A 22192-nucleotide genomic window follows, 5' to 3' on the forward strand; every position below is an offset into this window, starting at 1 on the left:
CTTTGACTAGACTGACCTTTGTCAGAAAAATAATGTCTCTGCTTTTTAATATGCTGTCTATGTTGGTCATAACTTTTCTTCCAAGGAGCAAGCGTCTTTTAATTTCATGGCTGCAGTCACCATCTGCAGTGATTTTGGAGCCCAAAAAAATAAAGTCTCTCACTGTTTCCATTGCTTCCCCATCTATTTGCCATGAAGTGATGGGACCGGATCCCATGATCTTAGTTTTCTGAATGTTGATTTAAGCCAACTTTTTCACTCTCCTCTTTCACTTTCATCAAGAGGCTCTTTAGTTCTTCTTCGCTTTCTGCCATAAGGGTGGTGTCATCTGCATATCTTAGGTTATTGATATTTCTCCCGGCAATCCTGATTCCAGCTTGTGATTCATTCAGCCCGGCATTTCTCATGATGTACTCTGAATATAAGTTAAATAAGCAGGGTGACAATATACAGCCTTAACGTACTCCTTTCCCAATTTGGAACCAGTCTGTTGTTCCATGTCCAGTTCTAACTGTTGCTTCTTGACCTGCATACAGATTTCTCAGGAAGCAGGTCAGGTGGTCTGGTATTCCCATCTCTTTCAGAATTTTCCACAGTTTGTTGTGATCCACACAGTCAAAGGCTTTGCCATAGTCAATAAAGCAGAAGTAGATGTCTTTCTAGAACTCTTACTTTTTCAATGATTGAACGGATGTTGGCAATTTGATCTCTGGTTCCTCTGTCTTTTCTAAATCCAGCTTGAACATCTGGAAGTTCACCGTTCATGTACTGTTGAAGCCGCTTGGAGAATCTTGAGCATTACTTTGCTAGCACGTGAGATGAGTGCAATTGTGCAGTAGTTCGAGCATTCTTTGGCATTGCCTTTCTTTGGGCTTGGAATGAAAACTGACCTTTTCCAGTCCTGTGGCCACTGCTGAGTGTTCTAAATTTGCTGGCATATTGAGTGCAGCACTTTAACTGCATCATCTTTGAGGATTTGAAATATCCTGTATGCCTGATACCAAATCTAAACTCCTTGGTTTGTATTTTAAAACTCCAAAATGTCCGTTATTCTCTCAAAGTCTTATAGCTAATGAGTCTGTAAGAAAAAAAATGTGAAAGCCTTTGAAACTGAACAAAAACTTACTGGGTATCTTTAATGAAAAACTAGTTTTTGCCTAGCAGATCCTTCTGCGTTTTTGATTCAATGGGATCTCTATATCAGTCATTGTCTTTGAGCTATTTATAACTTGCTATGCAAATGATTCTTGTACACAGGCATGAAATAAATTTTATCCAGGGTGGGGGTTCAATTGATTTCCTTCCTCCACCATGGAAGAAGCCAGTTGTACCTCTATTTTTAATTCAGTGCAGTACTCTGGTGCTCTTTGAATGTTTCTTTACGTGAGTAACATCTAGCTCATTCTCTCATTTAAATTAGTGAGTTAAACTCATTTGTCATAAGTTCATTTTATATTTGCATGTGAGTCATGATTTCGTGATTTTGCCTTTAAATTTTTAAAAAATATCTTTCTAACAAACTCTTGTTTTCATTATTGCTTTTAAACTTTGATTCCATCCCCAATATAAAATGTCTTCTTTGGCTCTTTCTTCCTGACACCACTGATTCTTCCCATTTTAGGGATGAATCTAATTTCCACCATGACCTCAAACTACAAAAGGTATGCTTTTCCATGATGAACCTAGACTGCAATGATGTCAGTTTATTTTACAATGATAGTTTCTTTGTAATGCCTTCTACAAAATGCACTGTTTCATTCACATGTTGTAGACATTGAATATTTATCTTACATCATTAATTTATATGTAAGTAACTTCTCTCCTTAATTAGAGTGCAAGTTCCTTGAGAGAACTGATCACAATTCATTTTCCTTTTCTCCTCTTCACTGTCTACGTAGTACCATAGTACCCAATAAATATCCACTACTGAGTCCCATCCATGGCCCATGAACGGAGGCTCTCAACCAAGATTTTTTTCAGGTAATCACTTAACTTTATTTATGTAACCAACCTACTACGTTGTGGCTGAAGGTGGTTCCTTCCTAGAAAAACTCACACTAAACTTTAATGACGATCACTGGAGCTTCATGAAACACCAAATAAAGTGTGATACTAATCAGAAAGTCTAGAGAAAAAATAATCAATTGATACGCTTCTGGGTACTTTTTCCTCTCAATTATCAGTATTGTGTATACCTATGTTCTTAAGAACAGTCTGTGTGAGGGTTATACACATTCAGTTCAATATTCATTCTCTGATTCTACAAATGTTTATTGATTTTCAACTATATGTTAGAAATTTTTTGCAGGCTTTGCTGATGCATTTGTAAATAAAATGTAATTTGTAATCCAAGATGCTTACCTGCTAGTGAAGAAGGAAGAGGAAGGATAAGCAAAGGGAAGGGAAATAGAGACAACTGTGACCTAAGAATATAGATAATTGATGACAAGCCAAATTAAGTTGCTCTTATTTTCGGGTATTATACATACTGAACCCTTTAAAATTAATTCAAGTACAATAATGGAATAAAGAAATTTCAAACTTTGCAGATCTGTATCACCAGAATACATATCCTACATTCGATGTCTTATATACCCTAATACCAACTAAACCAAATGAGAGACCACCAACATTTTTCTACTGTTTAACTGCTGAGTTGTGAGAGAATAATACATGGTCTGGAGACTGCTGCCAGCATATGTGATTTTATGAACTATAAAATACTTTAGCAGTTGAATAGTCTACCAAGTATATTAAATCTGCTCCTTATAATGCTATGTGAAGTCAAAGGATTTCATAACATTTAAGCATTAACGTTATTACTGAGCATTTTCATTTTTATGGTTTGAACTTATAATTATTTCAAATTAAAACCATCTTGAGAAAACTGCCACTGTTTAAATGAAAAAAAAAAAACCTAGTTCATTTAACCGGTTTTATTTTTCTCATGATGACTTTTTATTCTTACCTTTATTCCTAGAGGAACACTTAGAATAAAGCATTTAAAATTTTATACCATAGTACTCTGTTAGTAAAGAGATTATGGAAATAACAAAGACCAGCAAATACTAATAAATTTTATAGGCTTTATGTTGTATGTTGACATATTGGTATAATTAAAATGATTCAAAAAGAAATAAAAAGCAATCATATAATGTTAACCTAACATTTGTTTGGTCCTAAATATTTTCACATATATTTTTCTCTTAATTCTCACAACAATCTGATATAACAAGTTTAATTATATTTTTACAGATGAAGGAATCAAGAAATAAGTGGTTTACTAAATGTGTAAGTGGCATTTTGTATGCTACATTCAGGTCCTCAAACTTTCTGCTTTTGTTCACACTTTTATAAAGAGCATTTAATTTATAAGCCAGATCCTACTGGCAAGACATTTTCTAAGGGTAAGTAAAATACATGTAGAGGAACACTAAACATTTTATTCACTTACAGTATCATCATACTAAAACTGAGAAAATCAAGTGTATTTTCCAAATGACCCAGTTAAAAGTAGGGAATAGATTATTTACTCACTAGAGTCTAGATGCTGTCTATCAAAATCACTTGCTTACATAGGACTAAAATGTGCTCTATTAGCATCTTTCCTTTCCTTATACAAATTAAATATTTTATTCTTTATTAAGCTTATTGTTTAAAAGCTTATGTTTTGCCTTCCCATGAAAAACATTAAAAAAATGACTAGTCCCAAGTCATTCAATATTTTGTGTGTTTTCAAAGTTTTTAACACAAAATATACATTTCCAAGTATTTACATCATATTCTCTATATAGCTTTAAATATCTCCCTCTGTATATATTTACTTTTGAACATATGACACTTTATGGCTGAACAATATTTCATCATAGATGGTACCATAATTTACTCTACCATTCTTTCAATTCGTATGGCTTTATCACACAAATGTTTATTTAGAAAATCATGTTTTTTTAAAAACTTCAGAATTGAATGATATCACAGCCCTAATTCTTCTCCAACAAGTCACTATTATGAGGTTTGCTTGCTTCTATTCTTTTTTCATACACCTATCACCATATGTTATCATTAAAGTATACATGTCATTTTATATCTTAAATTTGCTTCCATTTAACATTATATAATAAGCCTTTTCCATAATCATTGTGTCATGTTGGGCAGAATTTCACACTTTATCTAACCATTACTTTATTGCTAAACACTAAGTTTTCTCCTCTTTTTTTCTTTTTAAAAATATGTAAATCATTTTCCAATAAATGTGGCAAGCATATAACCTTTACATATGTGCCCTTAAAAAAACAATTTACTAACACCAGATTCCTGCAAGCAAGATTATTAAAAAAAAAAAAAAAAAAGGCTAACCAGCTTTTACCATTATTTGGATATGGAAAAAAACATTGATTGTCTACACTTGAAAAGTTCAAAGGATAAAATGGCATCCCAATTCAGTATCTTATCAACTAGTCCTTTTAGTGATTGGGAAATATAGAAACATATAAACATAATTACATTTAAGCTAATTGTGTTTTCCATAAATTAGTATATATTGGCACCATTTGTCTTGAGAGAGCAGTGACCATTCAGACACACTTTTTTTTTCTTAATGTTTTTTTCATTTTAAAAGTCTGTATCTACATACCTTTCAGGTATAGTTTAGTTTATTGTTCCCTTTGAATCTTAGATGAAGTTTTAGAAATGCTTTCTGGAACTGCTTCCCTTGGGGAGTGCTCTGAAATCCACAACAGGACCCAGCAGTAATTCTGACAGAAGGAGAAAGAAAATGACCCAACTTACCGTTTCTAAGGCATTTACACGGTCCTGCAAATAAAGCATAATATATAATTATAAAAACAAAGCCATTAAAATATCATTTCAAGTTTAGTTTTCAGATTTTTCCATTTATCTTCTATTAACATTTTTCAAATGTAAAAGAGGAAAACTCCTACTCAGGATAATCTCTCTAAGAGAAAAATAGTCATAAAACAATTACTTTTCTCATCTTGACTAGTGTTAGGACTACAAGGTTTAATTTAATCGTAAACACCATGAATTCAGGCTTAGTTACTAAGTGAAATAGATTTAAGACTTCTGCACTGGTAAAATTATGTCTATTTAATAAAATATAGCTATTAGATCGGAGAAGGCAATGGAACCCCACTCCAGTTCTCTTGCCTGGAAAATCCCATGGACAGAGGAGCCTGGTAGGCTGCAGTCTGTGGGGTCGCAAAGAGTTGGACACGACTGAGCGACTTCACTTTCCCTTTTCACTTTCATGCATTGGAGAAGGACATGGCAACCCACTCCAGTGTTCTTGCCTGGAGAGTCCCAGGGACAGGGGAGCCTGGTGGGCTGCCGTCTGTGGGGTTGCACAGAGTTGGACATGACTGAAGCGACTTAGCAGCAGCAGCAGCAGCAGCAGCTATTAGACAGATCGGAACACATGACCCACCAGACAACAGTAGTGACATAAAAAGGGATTCAGCACACACTTGCTCTCAGCTAGGTATATAGCACACAGTGCGCTCTCATAGAAGTCAAGTTCAGACATGAGAACGATATCACCAACTAAAATTAGTAAGTACACGGTTAACTGAAACAAGGCACGAAAAGTAAGAAAGATGGGTTACACGCAGGCAGTCCTGAACCCAGGTGGGGCTTTGTTACTTACAGTATCTTAGAAGGATTCATAGACATATTGGTTTTTTAACAGGGTCATTGATAATATTGCTTTAAAAGCTAAATGATTAAGAATGGTTTCATTCTCAGTCCAACAGCTGCGTCCTCAACTCTTCCCAGAGCTAAACAGCTATACACAAAAAGATTTTTTTTTTTTTAAAAAAAAAAGCTGAATTTGGGAGGAGTCTGAAAATTCAAGGAACTGTAAGATCATCCTTTTTATGAGGATGAAGGTCGTTTTTCTATTCTTTCATTTTAAGCAGCTGAAGAAGATATATTCAATCTGGATCTCTCTTGTTAATTAAATTAACCCTTTGTGCTAGAGGGTAAGGTGGGAAAATGGTGCAGACAGCCACTGAGCTCAGATCTCTGAGACCCTGCAGACACTGACAGGGACCCATGACCCTTAGGAGCTTAACCTTGCCCTCCCCTCCCCCAGATTCTCCCAGCCTCACCTAACACAGACGCCTTGCCTTTGAGGATTTCTGCAACCCAGCCTCCAACATTCAGACTGGGAAACTAGGTTAGACATTTCTGCCCCTTTAAACATTTGGCTGTGTGGGCACAAGTTAAACGAATATATTAATATTATGCAAAAGCAGCCCAAAGCAGACTGTTTTTAGCAGTATAATCTGTTTAATTGCATTTTGTTGCCATACTTGAGAGAACCTCACCGTCGCCCCCATAATTTTTGTAAAATAACTGCTATTTTATTGGTGACTGGGGTACTGTCACATTTGAGTAGCTCGTAATAAATGCATATAGTGCCTCTAGGGGGCTTTGATCTATTGTTACCAGGCATCTTATTCACAGTACATCTGGGACAAAACCATTCAGCAAAGCTTTATCATCCTTTGCAGATTGAACAGAACCTCATTAGACAGTCTTTGGGTCGTGCTGCATTTATATGAACCATCTTGGAAGGCTGAAAATATTTACAGCCACTATTTGGGCCTTAAAGTTTTCCCCATACCATGTATTTATGGGGCTCATGTTATTTAGAATTAGCATATTTTAAAAACACACATATAGCTGGTGTGCAATCAGTGATTTCACATGATGCCAAAATGGTACAATTGAATTAAATTCTGTTTGAATTCATAGCTCAGTGTTCGGGAAAGATAAAACTCATATGATTTATGTATTAGTATCTTTATTTTATTTAAATATTTGTTACAGGATTTTAAAAGGAATGTGTACTGTCATAGACTACATGTTTGTATCTTGAAAATTCACAGGCTGAAAACCCCAATCCCTAAAGTGACGGCCTCTGGATATATGGCCTTTGGGAGGTAATCAGGTCAGGAGGAGACAGCCCTCCGGAGGTTAGTGCCCTTCTAAGAAGAGACACAAGAATGTGGGCTTCTCTTTCTGCTCTCTGCCACACCAAGACATAGTGAGAACATGGCCGTCTACAAGCCAGGAAGAGGTCCCTCACCAAGAACTGAACCTGCCAGCATCTTGATCTTGGAACTGCCAGCCTCTGCAACTGTGAGAAATAAATGTTTGCTGCTTAAGCCACCCAGACTACAGTCATTTGGTACAGCAGTCTAAGCTGACATACACCTAATCTGTAAGGCTAAAACACAAATGGGGGGGTGGGGGGTGGGGGGTGGGGGTGGAATCTCAATTTCATTAAAATATAAAGATCAATAAATAATCTATTTCAATGCAATTTAGTTATGTCTGTCTATAACCTACTCCATTCCAAAATGGTACTGAAATAGCTTTCTATGAAAGAATATATATTGAAAAAAATGAGAAAATTAGAGAAATAGGAAATGCAGTTCATTAACCTGAATTTAAATAATTCAATTTGCCAATCAACAACAGCTAATAGGATATCGGTCATTGTTGCCAATTAGTGAGCTTTCCCTAAATTGCAGTTTTTGGCTTTAATTATAGGCTATAAAAAAAAAAAGAAACTACTCCTAATCTTTATGAACTTATTACCTTGCTTTTAAAATTTAAGAAATGTATTTTCAAATTTAAATGGCTGAAGTTGACTTCTTTTTTGGCAGCCAAGATTAGTTACTATAATTCTGCATATAAAAGAATTAGCCTATTGCAAATCCCTGTTCTCAAACAAAATATTTGCATACTTCTCATGTTCTTATCATTAGAATAGAGGTAATTTAAGCCAGTCTATGAAGAAATACTAGTATATGTCCTGGAATGAATATGCAAATATACCAAAATTTATTTATATTCTCCCTATCCTCTCTCACTCTCACTGGAACTGGACTTGTAGTGTTCTATTGTTGCTGTTTAATCTCCAGTTTTCATTTCAGCAAATCTTATCTTAAAGCTCAGTCCACAGGTTCAATACTCTGCCTCCTCTCCCACCACACACATACTTTCAAGCTTAGATCCTGAAAAGAATTGCTTAAGATACTGAAAGGGGAGTTGGTAGGTGAGACAAGTAGAGAAGAAAGCCTCCAGAAGTAATAAAGACACTCTCACTATAATGCAATTTCAGGTGGTTTTAATAAATCAGTGGTTCTTATTTTTGTAGTCAGGACTTTGAGAACTTTTTCCCCAGGAAAATGAACACTATACACAACACACATAATTTTGCACATACTTTCAGGGGAACTGCAGACTCTCAGAACCCACCCTTAGCTGCCCAAGTATTCTTACTTAAGGATACTTGAAATAGGATGTAAGAATTAATTTATTAGACCAAATAAATTACTGTATTAGAACAAATCTACTTCTCCTGTATGAAGTATTTCTTGACAACAAGTAAAGAAACAATTGGGAGTGGAAGGTTAAAAATCAGAGGAGAAATTTCCTTCAAATATTTTGAAGGAAAAGTTCTAAGGGGAAAAATAGGTTTTATTGTTATCAGATTTTTTTTTTTGTGATTGAAGATTCCCTTTCCCACTATCTTTTAGTGCTATTTTAGAAGGGGAAAGTCTAAGAAAATCACAGCCTTGTCATGGAGAAGGGGCTTGCATAACTCAATGAAGCTATGAGCCATGCCATGCAGGCCACCCAAGACAGATGGGTCACAATGGGAAGTTCTGACAAAATGGTCCATTGGAGGAGGGAACGGCAAACTACTCCAATATTCTTGCTGCAAGAACCACATGAACATGAATAGCGTGAAAATACGAAAAGATATGACACCAGAAGATGAGCCCCCAGGTCGGAAGGTGCCAATATCCTACTAGGGAGGAGTGGAGGGCGATTACTCACAGCTCCAGAAAGAATGAGGCGGCTAGAGCAGGAGTGGCTCTCGGCTGTGGGTGTGTCTGGTGGTGAAAGGAAAGTCATGCTGTAAAGAATAATATTGCACAGGAACCTGGAATGTTAGGTCCATGAATCAAGGTAGATTGGAAGTGGTCAAAAACAGGAGATGGCAAGAGTGAACATCGACATTTTAGGAATCAGTGAACTAAATTGGACTGGAATGGGTGAATTTAATTAGATGACCATTATATCTACTACTGTGGGCAAGAATCCCTTAGAAGAAATGGAATAGTCCTAATAGTTAACAAGAGTTCGAAATGCAATGCTCAGGTACAGTCTCAAAAATGACAGAATGACCTCTGTTTCCAAGGCAAACCATTCAATATCATAGTAATCCAAGTTTATACCTTAACCACTGACACCAAAGCAGCTGAGTTGAACAGCTCTATGAAGACTTAATAGACCCTCTAGAATTAACACCAACAAAAGATGTCCTTTTCATCAAAGAGGACTAGAATGCAAAAGTAGGAAGTCAAGAGATACCTGGAGTAATAGGCAAGTTTGGCATTGGAGTACAAAATGAAGCAGGGCAAATGCTAACAGAGTTCTGTTAAGAGAACACAGTGGTCATAGCAAACAACCTCTTCCAACAACACAAGAGATGACTCTACACATGGACATCACCAGATGGTCAATACCAAAATCATAGCGATTATATTCTTTGCAGCTGAAGATGCAGAAGCTCTGTACAGTCCGCAAAAGCAAGACTGGGAGCTGACTATGGCTCAGATCATCAGCTCCTTATTGAAAAATTCAGGCTTAAATTGAAGAAAGCAGGGAAAACCACTAGGCCATTCAGGTGTGTCGTATGTCAAATCGCTTATGATGATACAATGAAGGTAATGAATAGATTCAAGGGATTAGATCTGGTAGACAAGAGTGCCTGAAGAACTATGGACACAGGTTTGTGACACTGTACAGGAGGCAGTGATCAAAACCATCTCAAAGAAAAAGATGCATGAAGAGAAAGTGATGGTTTGGGGAAGCTTTACAAATAGCTGAGGGAAGAAGAGAAGCAAAAAGTAAAGAAGAAAGGGAAAGACATACTCAACTGAATGCAGAGTTCCAGGGAATAGCAAGGAGAAACGAGAAGGCCTTCTTAAGTGATCAATGCAAAGAAATAGAGGAAAACAATAGAATGGGGAAGATTAGAGATCTGTTCAAGAAAATTGGAGATACCAAGGGAACATTTCATGCAAGGATAGGCACAATAAAGGACAGAAACAGTATGAATCTAACAGAAGCAGAAGAGATTAAAAGAGGTGGCAAGAATACACAGAAGAACTGTACAAAAAAGTCCTCATGACCAGGATAACTATGATGGTGTGGTCACTCACCCTGAGCCAGACTTCCTGGAGTGTGAAGTCAAGTGGGCCTTAGGAAGCATTACTACAAACACAGCTAGTGGGGGTGATGGAATTCCAGTTGAGCTATTCCAAATCCTAAAAGATGATGATGCTGTGAAAGTGCTGCACTCAATATGCCAGCAAATGGAAAACTCAGCAGTGGCCACAGAACTGGAAAAGGTCAGTTTTCATTTCAATCCCAAAGAAGGGCAATCTCAAAGAATGTTCAAACTACTGCACAATTGTGCTCATTTCACATGCTAGTATGGTTATGCTCAATGTCTGTCAAGCTAGACTTCATCAGTACATGAACTGAGAATTTCTAGATGGACAATTGGGTTTAGAAAAGGCAGAGAATCCAGAGGTCAAACTGCCAACATTCTTTGGATCATAGAGAAAGCAAGGGAATTAAAGAAAAATAACTACTTCAGCTTCATGGACTATACAAAACCCTTTGAGTGTGTGGATCACAACAAACTGTAAAAAATTCTTAAAGAAATGAGAATACCAGACCACATTACCTGTCTCCTGAGAAACCTGTAAGCAGGTCAAGATGCAACAATTAGATTCTTACATGGAACAACTGACTGGTTCAAAATTGGAAAAGAAGTATGACAAAGCTGTATTTTGTTAGTCTGTTTATTTAATTTATATTCAGAGTACATCACGCAAAACACCGGGCTAGATGAATCACAAACTGGAATCAAGATTGCCAGGAGAAAAATCATTAACCTCTGATATGCAGATGTACCACTCCAATGACAGAAAAGGAAGAGGAATGTTGAGTTTTAAACCAGCCTTTTCACTCTTCCCTTTCACCCTCATCAAGAGTCCCATCACTTCGTGGCAAATAGATGGGGAAAAAGTGAAAGCAGTGACAGTTTTTACATTCTTGGGCTCCAAAATCACTCCAGACAGTGACTGTAGCCAAGAAACTAAAACTCTTCCTCCTTGGAAGGAAAGCTATGACAAATCTAGACAGCATATTAAAAAGCAAAGACATCACTTGGATGACAAAGTCTGTATAGTCAACGCTATGTTTCTCCAGTAGTCATGTACGGATATGACAGTTGGACCATATTTAAGGCTGAGCACTGAAGTTTGATGCTTTCAAATTATGGTGCTGGAGAAGACTCTTGAGAGTCCCTTGAACTGCAAGGAGATAAAACCAGTCAATCCTAAAGGAAGTCAACCCTGAATATCACTAGAAGGACTGATGCTAAGGCTGAAGGGCCAATACGTTGGCCACCTGATGGGAAGAGTCAACTCATTGGATAAGACCCTGATGTTGGGAAAAACAGAAGGCAAAATGAGAAGAGGGCAACAGAGGATAAGATTGTTAGATAGCACCACTGAGTCAATGGCATGAATTTGTGCAAACTCCAGGAGAGAGTAAGGGACAGAGTAATCTGGCGTGCTGCAGTCCATGGGGTTACAAAGAGTCAGACAGGACTTAGCCACTGAATAACAACAAGGAGAGAAACATCTTGAGAAGATTTAGCTTAAGGGCCAGGAACCAGGTTGATCACTCAAGAGCTTTTGCATAGCAGAGTTTTATTAAAGTGAAAAAGGGACAGAGAAAGCATCTGACACAGACATCAGAGGGGGACAGACTGGTGTCCCCCTCGCTAGTGTGAGCAAGGGAGCTCTATACTTTTTTAAACTAGTTATCACAATAAATCACAGCAATGTCTCAAGGTTGTAAAGATCTTACTAGACCCATTCCCATAATTTACATTTTAAGATAACAGGATTAGCCAAAAGGTTTTCAGGAAGGAGAAACTATCCTCAAGCAGGATACATTGTTGTTATACAATCCTTAGTACAGAGTTTAAACTGAGTTGTTTGTTGTGTAATCATCAGTTCTGGGCTTAAAGAAAAAAACGTTTTATGTGACTAACACTAAGGAATGTAGAGGGGGAAAAAAAGATGTTTGTCCTTTTCCCCTCTTTTAGAATTCCAGACCGCAATTTCCTCTCTGAGAGCCCCAGACCCCTCTCTCCTCCTCGGGGACCCAAGACTTCTTATCAACCTACCTAAGAATTGACTCTCTGTCTAAGAAAAACCTAAAAGGGCAATAATTATTTTAATATTTACTTTTAAGGATTATACATACAGTCACTGCATAGTCCTTGAGTTACAATGAAGCATACTGTTACTATCCTCTAGTATTAATATTGCATACCACTTCTAACTGAAAACAATAATGCTAGAAATCACATTTTAATTTATTTTGGCCTTGACAGATCAAGTAAGGTGAGTTGTATTTTTGGGAGGCCAATAGCACATGTACTATAAAAAAAGACTTATTTTAACTTTTTATCACGAGGCTATCAACCTGCCTTGAGCTGTACATATTCCTTTGCTACTTGGTCACAACAGGGTGTACATTAGAATTTATGAATAAACCAAAGCAAATTCATTAGCATCACTGGAGATGGGAACATATTTGTGAGCTAAGTTAGGACATGAGTGCTAAATGGGGATAGTTGGTATCTGCATCCCTGATCATCAACAGTTTATTTGACTCAGCTGAGCCAATCAACGAACTACATTGACTCATCCATCCCACCTAAGAAGTGAAATAGAGGTTCTTAGGTCTAAATACACAAGAGTTCTTCTTCTGGTAAGTGTAGTTGTACAGATCTACTGACTTTTTCATGATAACACAGTATTTTTCAAGCATGTTTGAAATATATTTGTTATCAAACAAAAAAATCCACAATAATGGCATAAAAATATAACAAGAGTCTCTACTTTTTCCAACTCGAAGAAACAGTACAAGTATTAACTAATTCTGGAAACTTCTCTGGGACTGAAGGGCCATGATGGACATATAACTTTCAAAAAAGAAAATCTACAATGAGGACTTCCTCTCATCACTGTTCTAAAAGCACAACACTTGTCTTCTGGAAGAAAAGTCCACTCAGCTTCTTCACCCAGAGAGAAAACTGCAGGGCTTTTTCCTGTCAATTATTAACTCGGTGTAAAGAACACCTACACCTTACCTGCTGCTGCCTATATGAAAGATATCAAATGAAAGGCAAATGTGTCCCATTTTTCCTTTATGCATTTCCACATGACAACTCATTGCATTCAACAAACTGTCAATCAATTTTTGGTAATTAAAAGAAATAATTTCAAATGTATTCTTTTCCATGTGTCAAGATATTAGAATGAAAGAAAAGACTTTTATTAACCACCACAAAAGATCACTGTTTCTTGAATTATTCTAAAAAATTAAAATAGATAAAAATTGTAAACAACCTCAATGTTTCAACCCCAAAATAAAACCTTTAAGATGTAGCATAGCTTGGCTTTGAGTATACATGAGTCAATGATCTATACATAAAACTGCATGCTGTCTATTAAAAGTCAGATGAAGTTACTCTGTATTCTAAAAAAAACTTCGGAATGAATGACATTAGAGCAACTTGCAGTGGTTTCCCATTATCTAGTGTTTAATTTAGCCAGCATTAGATAACTACAGTCAATCTTTGTTAACTCATTTCACTAGCCGCTTATGTGTCTTTTCAAATAACCTACTTCAGGGTTCAAAATAGCATAACGGAAAGGCGGAAAAGAAAACCACAGCAAGGCATCAGGATTTTATCTAAAACATTGTTAGTAAGAAAAGCCAACATTTGATTTATCAAGAAAAACCAGTTTAAAGGGATGTATCATTTTCTAGCCTCGTAATGATCCTTGCTATCCTTGCGGACTAGAGAATCAGAAGCAGGAACTATCACAAAATTTAAGAGGGGAGTCAGTGTGTGTGCTCCACATTTCTGACCTGTTCTCTCATCCACCATCACTGCCAAATAGAGAGCTGAGGCAGCCAGCTGTGCTTCTTGAGCTTTCTTCTGCTGTATTCTCAGGCTGGTGATTGGGTTTGTGAGACTGTTTGTTACGAGGTCATTACTGACTACTGCACTTCCATTCAACACTATTCAGGAAAAGCTGAGGTTGCACTTCCATTGACATGGGATGTGTACGTGGGTTTGTGGGGGTTGAGGAGAAAGATGAAGAGAAAGATATGGACATGGGGCTCTGTTGGTCTGTTTCAACAGATTTACCACTGGAAAATCCACCAGAAAGGCTACGGATGGGCTTTGCTTAAGGTTCCTGTAAAAGTTTCCATTCAACAGTATGAAACTAATACCAAGAAAATCTCAGATTGACCCTTTATGTTTCAGATCACAAAGCAATGCATGAGATTTCTCCTCCGACAACTCTCCCCTTTAAAATGCAGAATCACTGTAAGTTTCTTCTTTAATGCACAGTGTAATATGCTGCATAGCTGTGCACCTACAGGAAAAGACTACATCCCAGATGAAGAGCAAAAGACAGTTCTCTTTCTGCTGGTGCTGCTCCGTGCCCCAGTGAGGCTTCCGGTAACACGCAACAAGAGGTCAGTGAATGACATCTAAGACTGGAGCACAGCTAAAAGGTATTTGCAGATAATATAAAGGCTATGATTGTGGTTGGGGTAATGCAAATGACAACCAATATAATTTCAAAGATTGAGTGTTCCCAAAAAGTGATGCAGGAATAGGAGTTGAGTACTAGGGGGAAAAGGTAACAACCCAGAAACCAACATATCATATTTTTTTTCAAGGATTTACATTTTGAGAAATAAAGTACATGTCTCCAGTTGTAAGGCTAGTCATATATCAGCTGAATATGCTCTGAACTGTTATGCAAATCAAAGTGCAGTGGTGATTATGGGAAATTTATGAGTAGGTTTTTGTTATGCATAACTGTGGAAAACAATAGAATACGCTTTTTTTTTTTTCAGGGTGTGTATCTGACTGCCACCAAACATAGCTGATCTAATGAGACTCCCTGAGGTTAACATCCTTGTTTTCCTCAAGTGTACACATCTCTTGGGTTTCCAAGTGAAGAATTTTCACAAGGACACCCACAGAAACACAGAACCCTTTGTCCCAAGCTCCTTCCTCTTGAATATTTGACTTTCAGCACTTTATTGTTGACTATCACCCATGTCACATGGCTAAGTCATGACATGACACAAAGCTAACAGTCCGCCTTGGGAATTAAATTGCTTACCTTTGAGCAATTCCAACAATCCACATCCTAATTTACATGTAGAGTCATTTACTCAATTCTTTCCGGGAATTAAAATATAAGGAACATGGTATTAGAGACTCTCTCATCCTCACACCCATATTCCTTCTGTGGGCTACTGTGTACAAATCTCTCTCACCATTCTATACAAAGAGAGAGACTGCTGTTCAGAATTAAGATATAAAACAGTTGTTTTATTTATAAAATAATATACTTGGCTGACAAAACTCAGGCTTTTCTTGCTTCTAATTCAGTTTGACTAAGCTTAGAACAATTACTAATCTCCATTTTTTTTTAATATACAAGTACAGGTAGGAAGAAAACGATGGGTCAAGGATTGAAAAGGAGCCTTAGATTATCTGTGTTCTGATAATCAATGGTGCACTATTCTTAGTATCTACGAAAACTGGAGGAAAAACCCCAACAACTTAGTTTTCAGTTGAACTTCTGAGAAACATACCTGAAGGCTAACTTAGCCTGTATGTCCTGAAATAAAGGAGATGTATTTTGACAATTCAGTTCCAAGTATCCTAAACAGTCTACCTATGAAATACTTAACTGCTTTTTCTTCAAATTGAGCTTCTGTCTGATTTTTCATTGCAGTGTGACTAGCATCTTCCAAAGGTGGCATTTTAAATAGTAGCTTTGGCTGTTTAAGAGAGAATGTAAGTAAAGAACAAGTGTTGGCAAGCTCTATTATCTTAAAATAACTTAAAGCACTATAAATAGTGATAGCTATAAAAATAACACTAAGAGGATCATAATAATTTCTAATGATTTTTAAAGTTTCTGCATTTAGAGAAAATGACGTCACACAGAATTTTAAAATGTTCTCTGAAATAACTGGTTACCCAATGAAAGTCACAAATTTTAGGGAAACATTATTTGAATTTTAAAATATTTTACTCTCCAGGATTATGAATAAAAGAGTAGTGATTCATTTCAAAATATCCCCAGTTGTTTTGCTTTCAAAATCATCCCTGGAAGTAACCGATTCCAGATTCCAAAGTCTATGGAATGAAAGAGCAAATAAGATGTGAGTTGTTAGCAGATGTACCTGGGCAGTTTTAGCTAGTAATGAAAGCTACTTAACACTAATAACCTTACCTGTGGATAATGGACCACTAATGCAGTGTGATTCTAGAGTTCAGGAAGGTCTGATTGAATACCCCAAATTATACTTTCCTTCAATTTGCAAAATTATTTAAAATTCTACCAACAGAAATTTATTCCTTGAGGAAGAATTCAAACATTAATTCCCCCTCGCCAGTTCATCTTTCAAAAGACAGACATTCTTGAGACTGAAAACCATTATAGTTCACTCCAAAGGAGGGGTCAGCAAGGTAGGACAGTAGGTTACTCCAACCTGCTGCCTGTCTTTATAGGTTCACCAGCTAAGAATGGTTTTCAGATTTTTATTTGGTTGGAAAAAACTCAATACTTCATAACATGTCAACATTATAAGAAATTTAAATTTCACTTTCCATAAATAAAGTATTGTTAGAATATAGCCCACTCATTTCTTTACATACTTTATATGGCTGTTTTCATTCTATGATGTCAGAGTTGAGTTGTTGCATGAGAGGGTATGGCCTGTGAAAGTGTGAAAATATTTAGCACCCGGTCCTTTACAGGAAGCTTGGCCACCTTCTTTTCTAAGGTGTTGGTGTCCTATGAGAATTACTTCCAGTCTCACAGAGCTCACCCTGGAGCAAACCTCGTAAGGTTCTGGAAGGAGAAGATAAGGTGAGACATACTGACCAGGGATAAGAAAATAAAGTAAGAACCAGAAAATTTTTGTTCAACTTTTAAACCATTCCTCAGGCCATGTAGGTTTCTTCCTTTTGTCCTTTATCTCTTTTATCCATCATTCGTTCTTTCCCTACTTCACTGCTCCCTTTCTTGTTACCTCCCTCCCTTCCACTCATTTATTCATTTCATTAATCCACCCATTCATCCATGTTTATTGATAGATACACTATGATAGGCACTGAGTACATAGCTATCAACAAGAGAAGGTCTCTCTGCCTTCACAGAGCCTGTGTATCAAAGGAGAAGACAGGGACGTGAGTGGAGCAGATATCCAGGAACTGTGATGGGGAAGGGCAGAGGATTGCTTTAGACAGGTTAACTAGGTTTAGTTCCCAAGAAGAGGTGATGTTTGAGGGGAGACTCCAAAGGATGAAAAAGAGCTATCGTTGAAAGAGTGAAGGGAAAAGCATTATGTACAGTGAGAGGGAGTAGCAAAGGCACAGGTCCTGGCATAGGTAAGAATTTCATTAATTTAACAAATAAAAAGACACTGGAATGTGCATCGTGGTTGCTAAGGAAAACACTCCTTTAAATTGCCAGTTTCATAAGAATCAACACTGTTTATTAGAAGCTTATTATTCGCAAAAACTGTATTGGGTGTTTCTCATGTATGTTCTCATGTAATGCTCACAGAAACCCTCAGTAGGTGAACATTATTAATTTTATTCATTTAAATCAGAGAAACAGACTTCAATCATATATGTATTTTAAATTTTACGTTGTAATTAAATGTTGGCACTTAGACTGTAATCCGGGTCCACCTGACTCAAAGGAGTCTCTACTAACTCTGAGAGACAAGCTGAAGTGTGTGTATGTGTATATGTGTATGTATGTATACATGCGTGTATATATATATGCATATTTGTTTATTTAACAGATCTACAGAATGTACTAGTGCAAATACCACTTGCTGACAGTGCAGTTTTATGAGCAAATAGTCAATAAATGGCAGTGTTACCATCAGAGTTATTTTTGTACGCATATTACATTCCAGCAGGATATCTTGGAAAACTTTGAGAGTCTTTTCTCAAAATTACACAGGCCAGAAGAGCCTTCTACAAATCTCATTTTTAACAGATGTCATGCGACAGTGTTACAAAACACGATATCACAATAAAATATAATGTTCAAATAAAAACCATTAACTGTATACATTTTAATATTTATTTCACTGTGTAATAAAAAGGATTATATTTTTGCCATGACTTTCTCTAGTAGGCTGCAACTCTTTCTGACTTCTGGGTCTGACATTAGGCCACCTGAAAACACACAGTCAATACCACGAGGGAAAGAGCAGAAGAAAGGATATAGGAAAGCAAAAATCTACTCTTAATTACCACTGATGTTGTGGAGTTAAATGGCACCTCTATAGTGCTGGTCTCTCAGTTCTTTTAGATCTGAGCTACAGGAGATTAGATTCATCACTGAGCTCATAAATGGTCTCTTTCCTCCAACCTGGCTCCTTTTGTGACAAATTTATTAGTTCTCTCTAACAATGAAATGAGAACCAGGGGTTTCAAATATAACCAGAATGTAGTAAAGGCGTGGAATTTCTTATAGGTAGGATGCTTTTATTTCATTTTATGGGCAAATATAGAAATATTACTAATAGACATCGAATGTTATTTATTAGCTGTTAATAAGGCTTTACACTTTTAAAAGTAAACACTGAACTTCTAACAAATTAAACTTAGAAAAGTGTAAGGCAGATACTCTGGCAAAGGAATGTACTCCAGAATTAATTTTTTAAAGCCAAAATAATCACCAGTTAGGATAAAAGGACAAAGATATAAAAGGAGATGCTTATTAGTCATTCTTTCAGCTCATTTTAGTTCTATGGCATTTTGCACAATTTAGAATTTATGCAAACGCTTTCAGTGTTGCCTTTAATTTTTGCCAGAATATTTTGAACCTGGTTTAAAACTGAAATTGAAGAAGCCTAAGGGGGGCTTTAATAACAACTTTCTTCAGTCTGTTTATTTAAAACATGATGAATAAGCAAAAAGAAAAGGTGCAGAATTGAAAAGGAAAAATGATCCCTCTCCTTCCTAGAAGTGTTTGAGATTACTGGGTTGCTTGTAATCTTGCACCAGGAATTGAAATCTTTCTCACGTACTCAGAGCCAGATATCCAGCAACACTGTTAAGTCACTCTACACCTGTAAGCTGAGGGTCTAGGGGTTTAGAAGTAGATTTAAAGGTACAGAAAGGCAGGAAGAGTTTCACTAACAATACCCCAGCATTGCCTGACTTATTTAATACACTCTCAAATTTGTTTCGCTACTTATAGTCTTTTCTCTTGAGGGGGTTAGTTAGTATTTCACCACAGTTCAGTTCAGTTGCTCAGTCGTGTCTGACTCTTTGTGACCCCATGGACTGCAGCACACCAGGCTTTTCTGTCCATCACCAACTCCTGGAGCTCGTTCAAGCTCATGCTCATTCAGTTGGTGATTTTATTGCAGTAAATGCTTTATTTGTTTGATAATAAATCTAACAGAAAAAGAAATAGAAGATGTTTAAAGGAAGAAATGCCAGGAACCCAAACAAAAAGTGAAGAAATTCTGTCCTCCATAAGGTCATGAGGCATGTAAGTACAGTAGCATAGAAGATGATGAGCGGATTCTAACACAAGTACTCGCCCTGCCACTTACTGGCTGGACAAACTATGCACCTTAGCCTTTTTTATCTATAAATGAGAACAAAATTATCTTACAGATTGTGGCAAGGAATAAATGACATACACGCAGAAGTTTTAGCAGTTTTAGCAGTGTATGACACAAAACAATTGCTTGGTAGCTATTAACATTACGCACGAACAAGACAGAGGGTGATTTTTTTTTCTCTTCTCCTTTAACGTACAGATCATCACCCTCTGGTATTGATTTAGCACAATCTTGATAGGAATTAACAAATGCTAAATAAGTATTTGCTAATCGACTGAACCATAACATGAGTGAGTTTCCAAGATCCCAGACTAGGGAAATGCTCTGTTTATTTACATTCTGGAAAATCAGCCAGGCATGGGAATGGGAGATAGCCCTTGCTGTGAGAACTATACTCTCTTTCAACGATATCCGATTGATATTTAGAACTTTGGAGATTTGTTTTATGAGTCGGTAGAAATCGCTTCACCCAGAAACGTATCACTGCTGAGCACTTGTTTCTAAATGTGCTGTACATCACCATCATTAGAATACTGCTTTTCACAACTGTCATTGTTATCAGGAGATAAAATAGATAAACATAAAGAAAACAATTTGTTCTTGCTGTTCAGTCAATCAGTTGTGTCCGACTCTTTGCAACCCCATAGACTGTAGCATGCCAGGCTTCCCTGTCCTTCACCATCTCCCAGAGCTTGCTCAAACTCATGTCCATTGAATCAATGATGCCATCCAACTATCTCATCTTCTGTTGTCCCCTTCTCCTCCTGCCTTCACTCTTTCTCAGCATCAGGCTCTTTTGCAATGAGTCAGTTCTTCGCATCAGGTGGCCAAAGTATTGGAGTCTCAGCTTCAACATCAGTCCTTCCAATGAACACCCAGGACTGATCTCCTTTAGGATGGACTGGTTGGATCTCCTTGAAGTCCAAGGGACTCTCAAGAGTCTTCTCCAGCACCACAGTTCAGAAGCATCAGTTCTTCGGTGCTTAGCCTTCTTTATCGTCCAACTCTCACATCTATACATGACCACTGGAAAAACAATAGCCTTGACTAGACAGACCTTTGTTGGCAAAGTAATGTCTCTGCTTTTTAATATGCTGTCTAGGTTGGTCATAACTTTCCTTCCAAGAAGTAAGCATCTTTTAATTTCATGGCTGCAGTCACCATCTGCAGTGATTTTGAAGCCCCCCCAAGATAAAGTCTGTCACTGTTTCCATTGCTTGCCCATCTATTTGCCATGAAGTGATGGGACTGGATGCCATGATCTTAGTTTTCCGAATGTTGAGTTTTAAGCCAACTTTTTCACTCTCCTCTTTCACTTTCATCAAGAGAACACAATGTTATAACCTAAATGTTTTGTGTTCCCACAAAATTCACATGTTGAAATCCCAGTCTCCAATGTGATGATGTTAGAAGCTGGGGTGGTTGGGAAGTGATTAGCTCAGAGGAGGAGCCTTCATGAAAGGATCATGTCTCATCAAGGAGACTCCAGCTTGCTCTTTGTCTGCTGTGAACCAGGAAGAAGGCTGGATACTGAATTTAAATCTGCCAACATAGATACTGAGTACAGATAGTGAATCTGCCTTGATCTTAGATTTCCTAACCTTCAGAACTGTGGGAAACAATTGTTCCCAGTTTAAACCGCTCAGTCCATGGTATTTTTGTTATAGCAACCAGAATGGACTAAAACAACCTAATGGTAGGCTGTCCAATGTCTGAGGCTGATCTCGGGATGTGAGCTGAGAAGAACAAGCAGATATACATTGTGGAGTGTGGTCTTGAACTGATCACTTACACTGCAACCCAAATGAAAGTATCCCAGGTTGTAAGGTGATAGCTGACTCTGGAAATGTGGACAAAACTCCCAGCCAAACCCAGCACTGAGAAACATCAAAACAGGCTTGATGGTTTTCATTTTTCACAAGAACACTTAAGTTGCTCTCTGAGCTTAGACTGTGATGAAGGGACAAGGGGATGTATTCTGGAAGTATTGCTTTTTATGACGTCAACTGCAAAGTGGATGGTGTATAGAGACAGATAAAATAAATCCCCACCTTGTGGCAGCAATTTATAAAATCTGTAACACATATTTGGTTCATTTTCACTACTGAGGTTTTTAGCAAATTTTCTGTACAGGGTAATATTTGGGCTTTAGAGTTCAAAGACTACATTTTGTCTGCATTTAAAGAATATTTCCAAATAGCATCGGTTTTTTAGAAACTTTTTAAGAAGTCTGATTCAAGGAGACTGCTGAATCTTGAGGACTTATACTTTGCATCTCTTTGGATAAGCAGAACCAGCCATGGTTTTATATTTTTTTATTCTAAAAAGAAAACAATCCAGTCAATCAACTTCCATA

At 37.1% G+C, this 22192-nt stretch overlaps 1 protein-coding gene across 34 annotated transcripts in view; it reads right to left on the reverse strand.

Moving 5' to 3' along the window:
• Window positions 1–22192, reverse strand: part of CEP128 (centrosomal protein 128) — a 459693-nt gene that overhangs the window by 60992 nt on the left and 376509 nt on the right. For 13 of the 34 annotated variants that reach the window (XM_081510600.1, XM_081510604.1, XM_081510609.1 and 10 more), the window contains 2 exons: window positions 15922–16011; window positions 4792–4815 (listed from right to left, as the gene is read on the reverse strand). The exons of 3 other annotated variants lie outside the window; for them this stretch is intronic. In XM_081510600.1, the coding sequence (XP_081366726.1) occupies window positions 4792–4815; window positions 15922–16011 (114 nt within the window). Of the gene's footprint in view, window positions 1–4791; window positions 4816–15898; window positions 16012–22192 lie in introns of all 34 variants that reach the window. 18 more of the 34 variants (XR_014059627.1, XR_014059635.1, XR_014059639.1 and 15 more) reach the window with 4 other exon arrangements.

Source organism: Giraffa tippelskirchi, chromosome 7 (assembly GCF_054371585.1).
Source record: "Giraffa tippelskirchi isolate mGirTip1 chromosome 7, T2T-mGirTip1v1.2.pri, whole genome shotgun sequence".
NCBI lineage: Eukaryota > Metazoa > Chordata > Mammalia > Artiodactyla > Giraffidae > Giraffa > Giraffa tippelskirchi.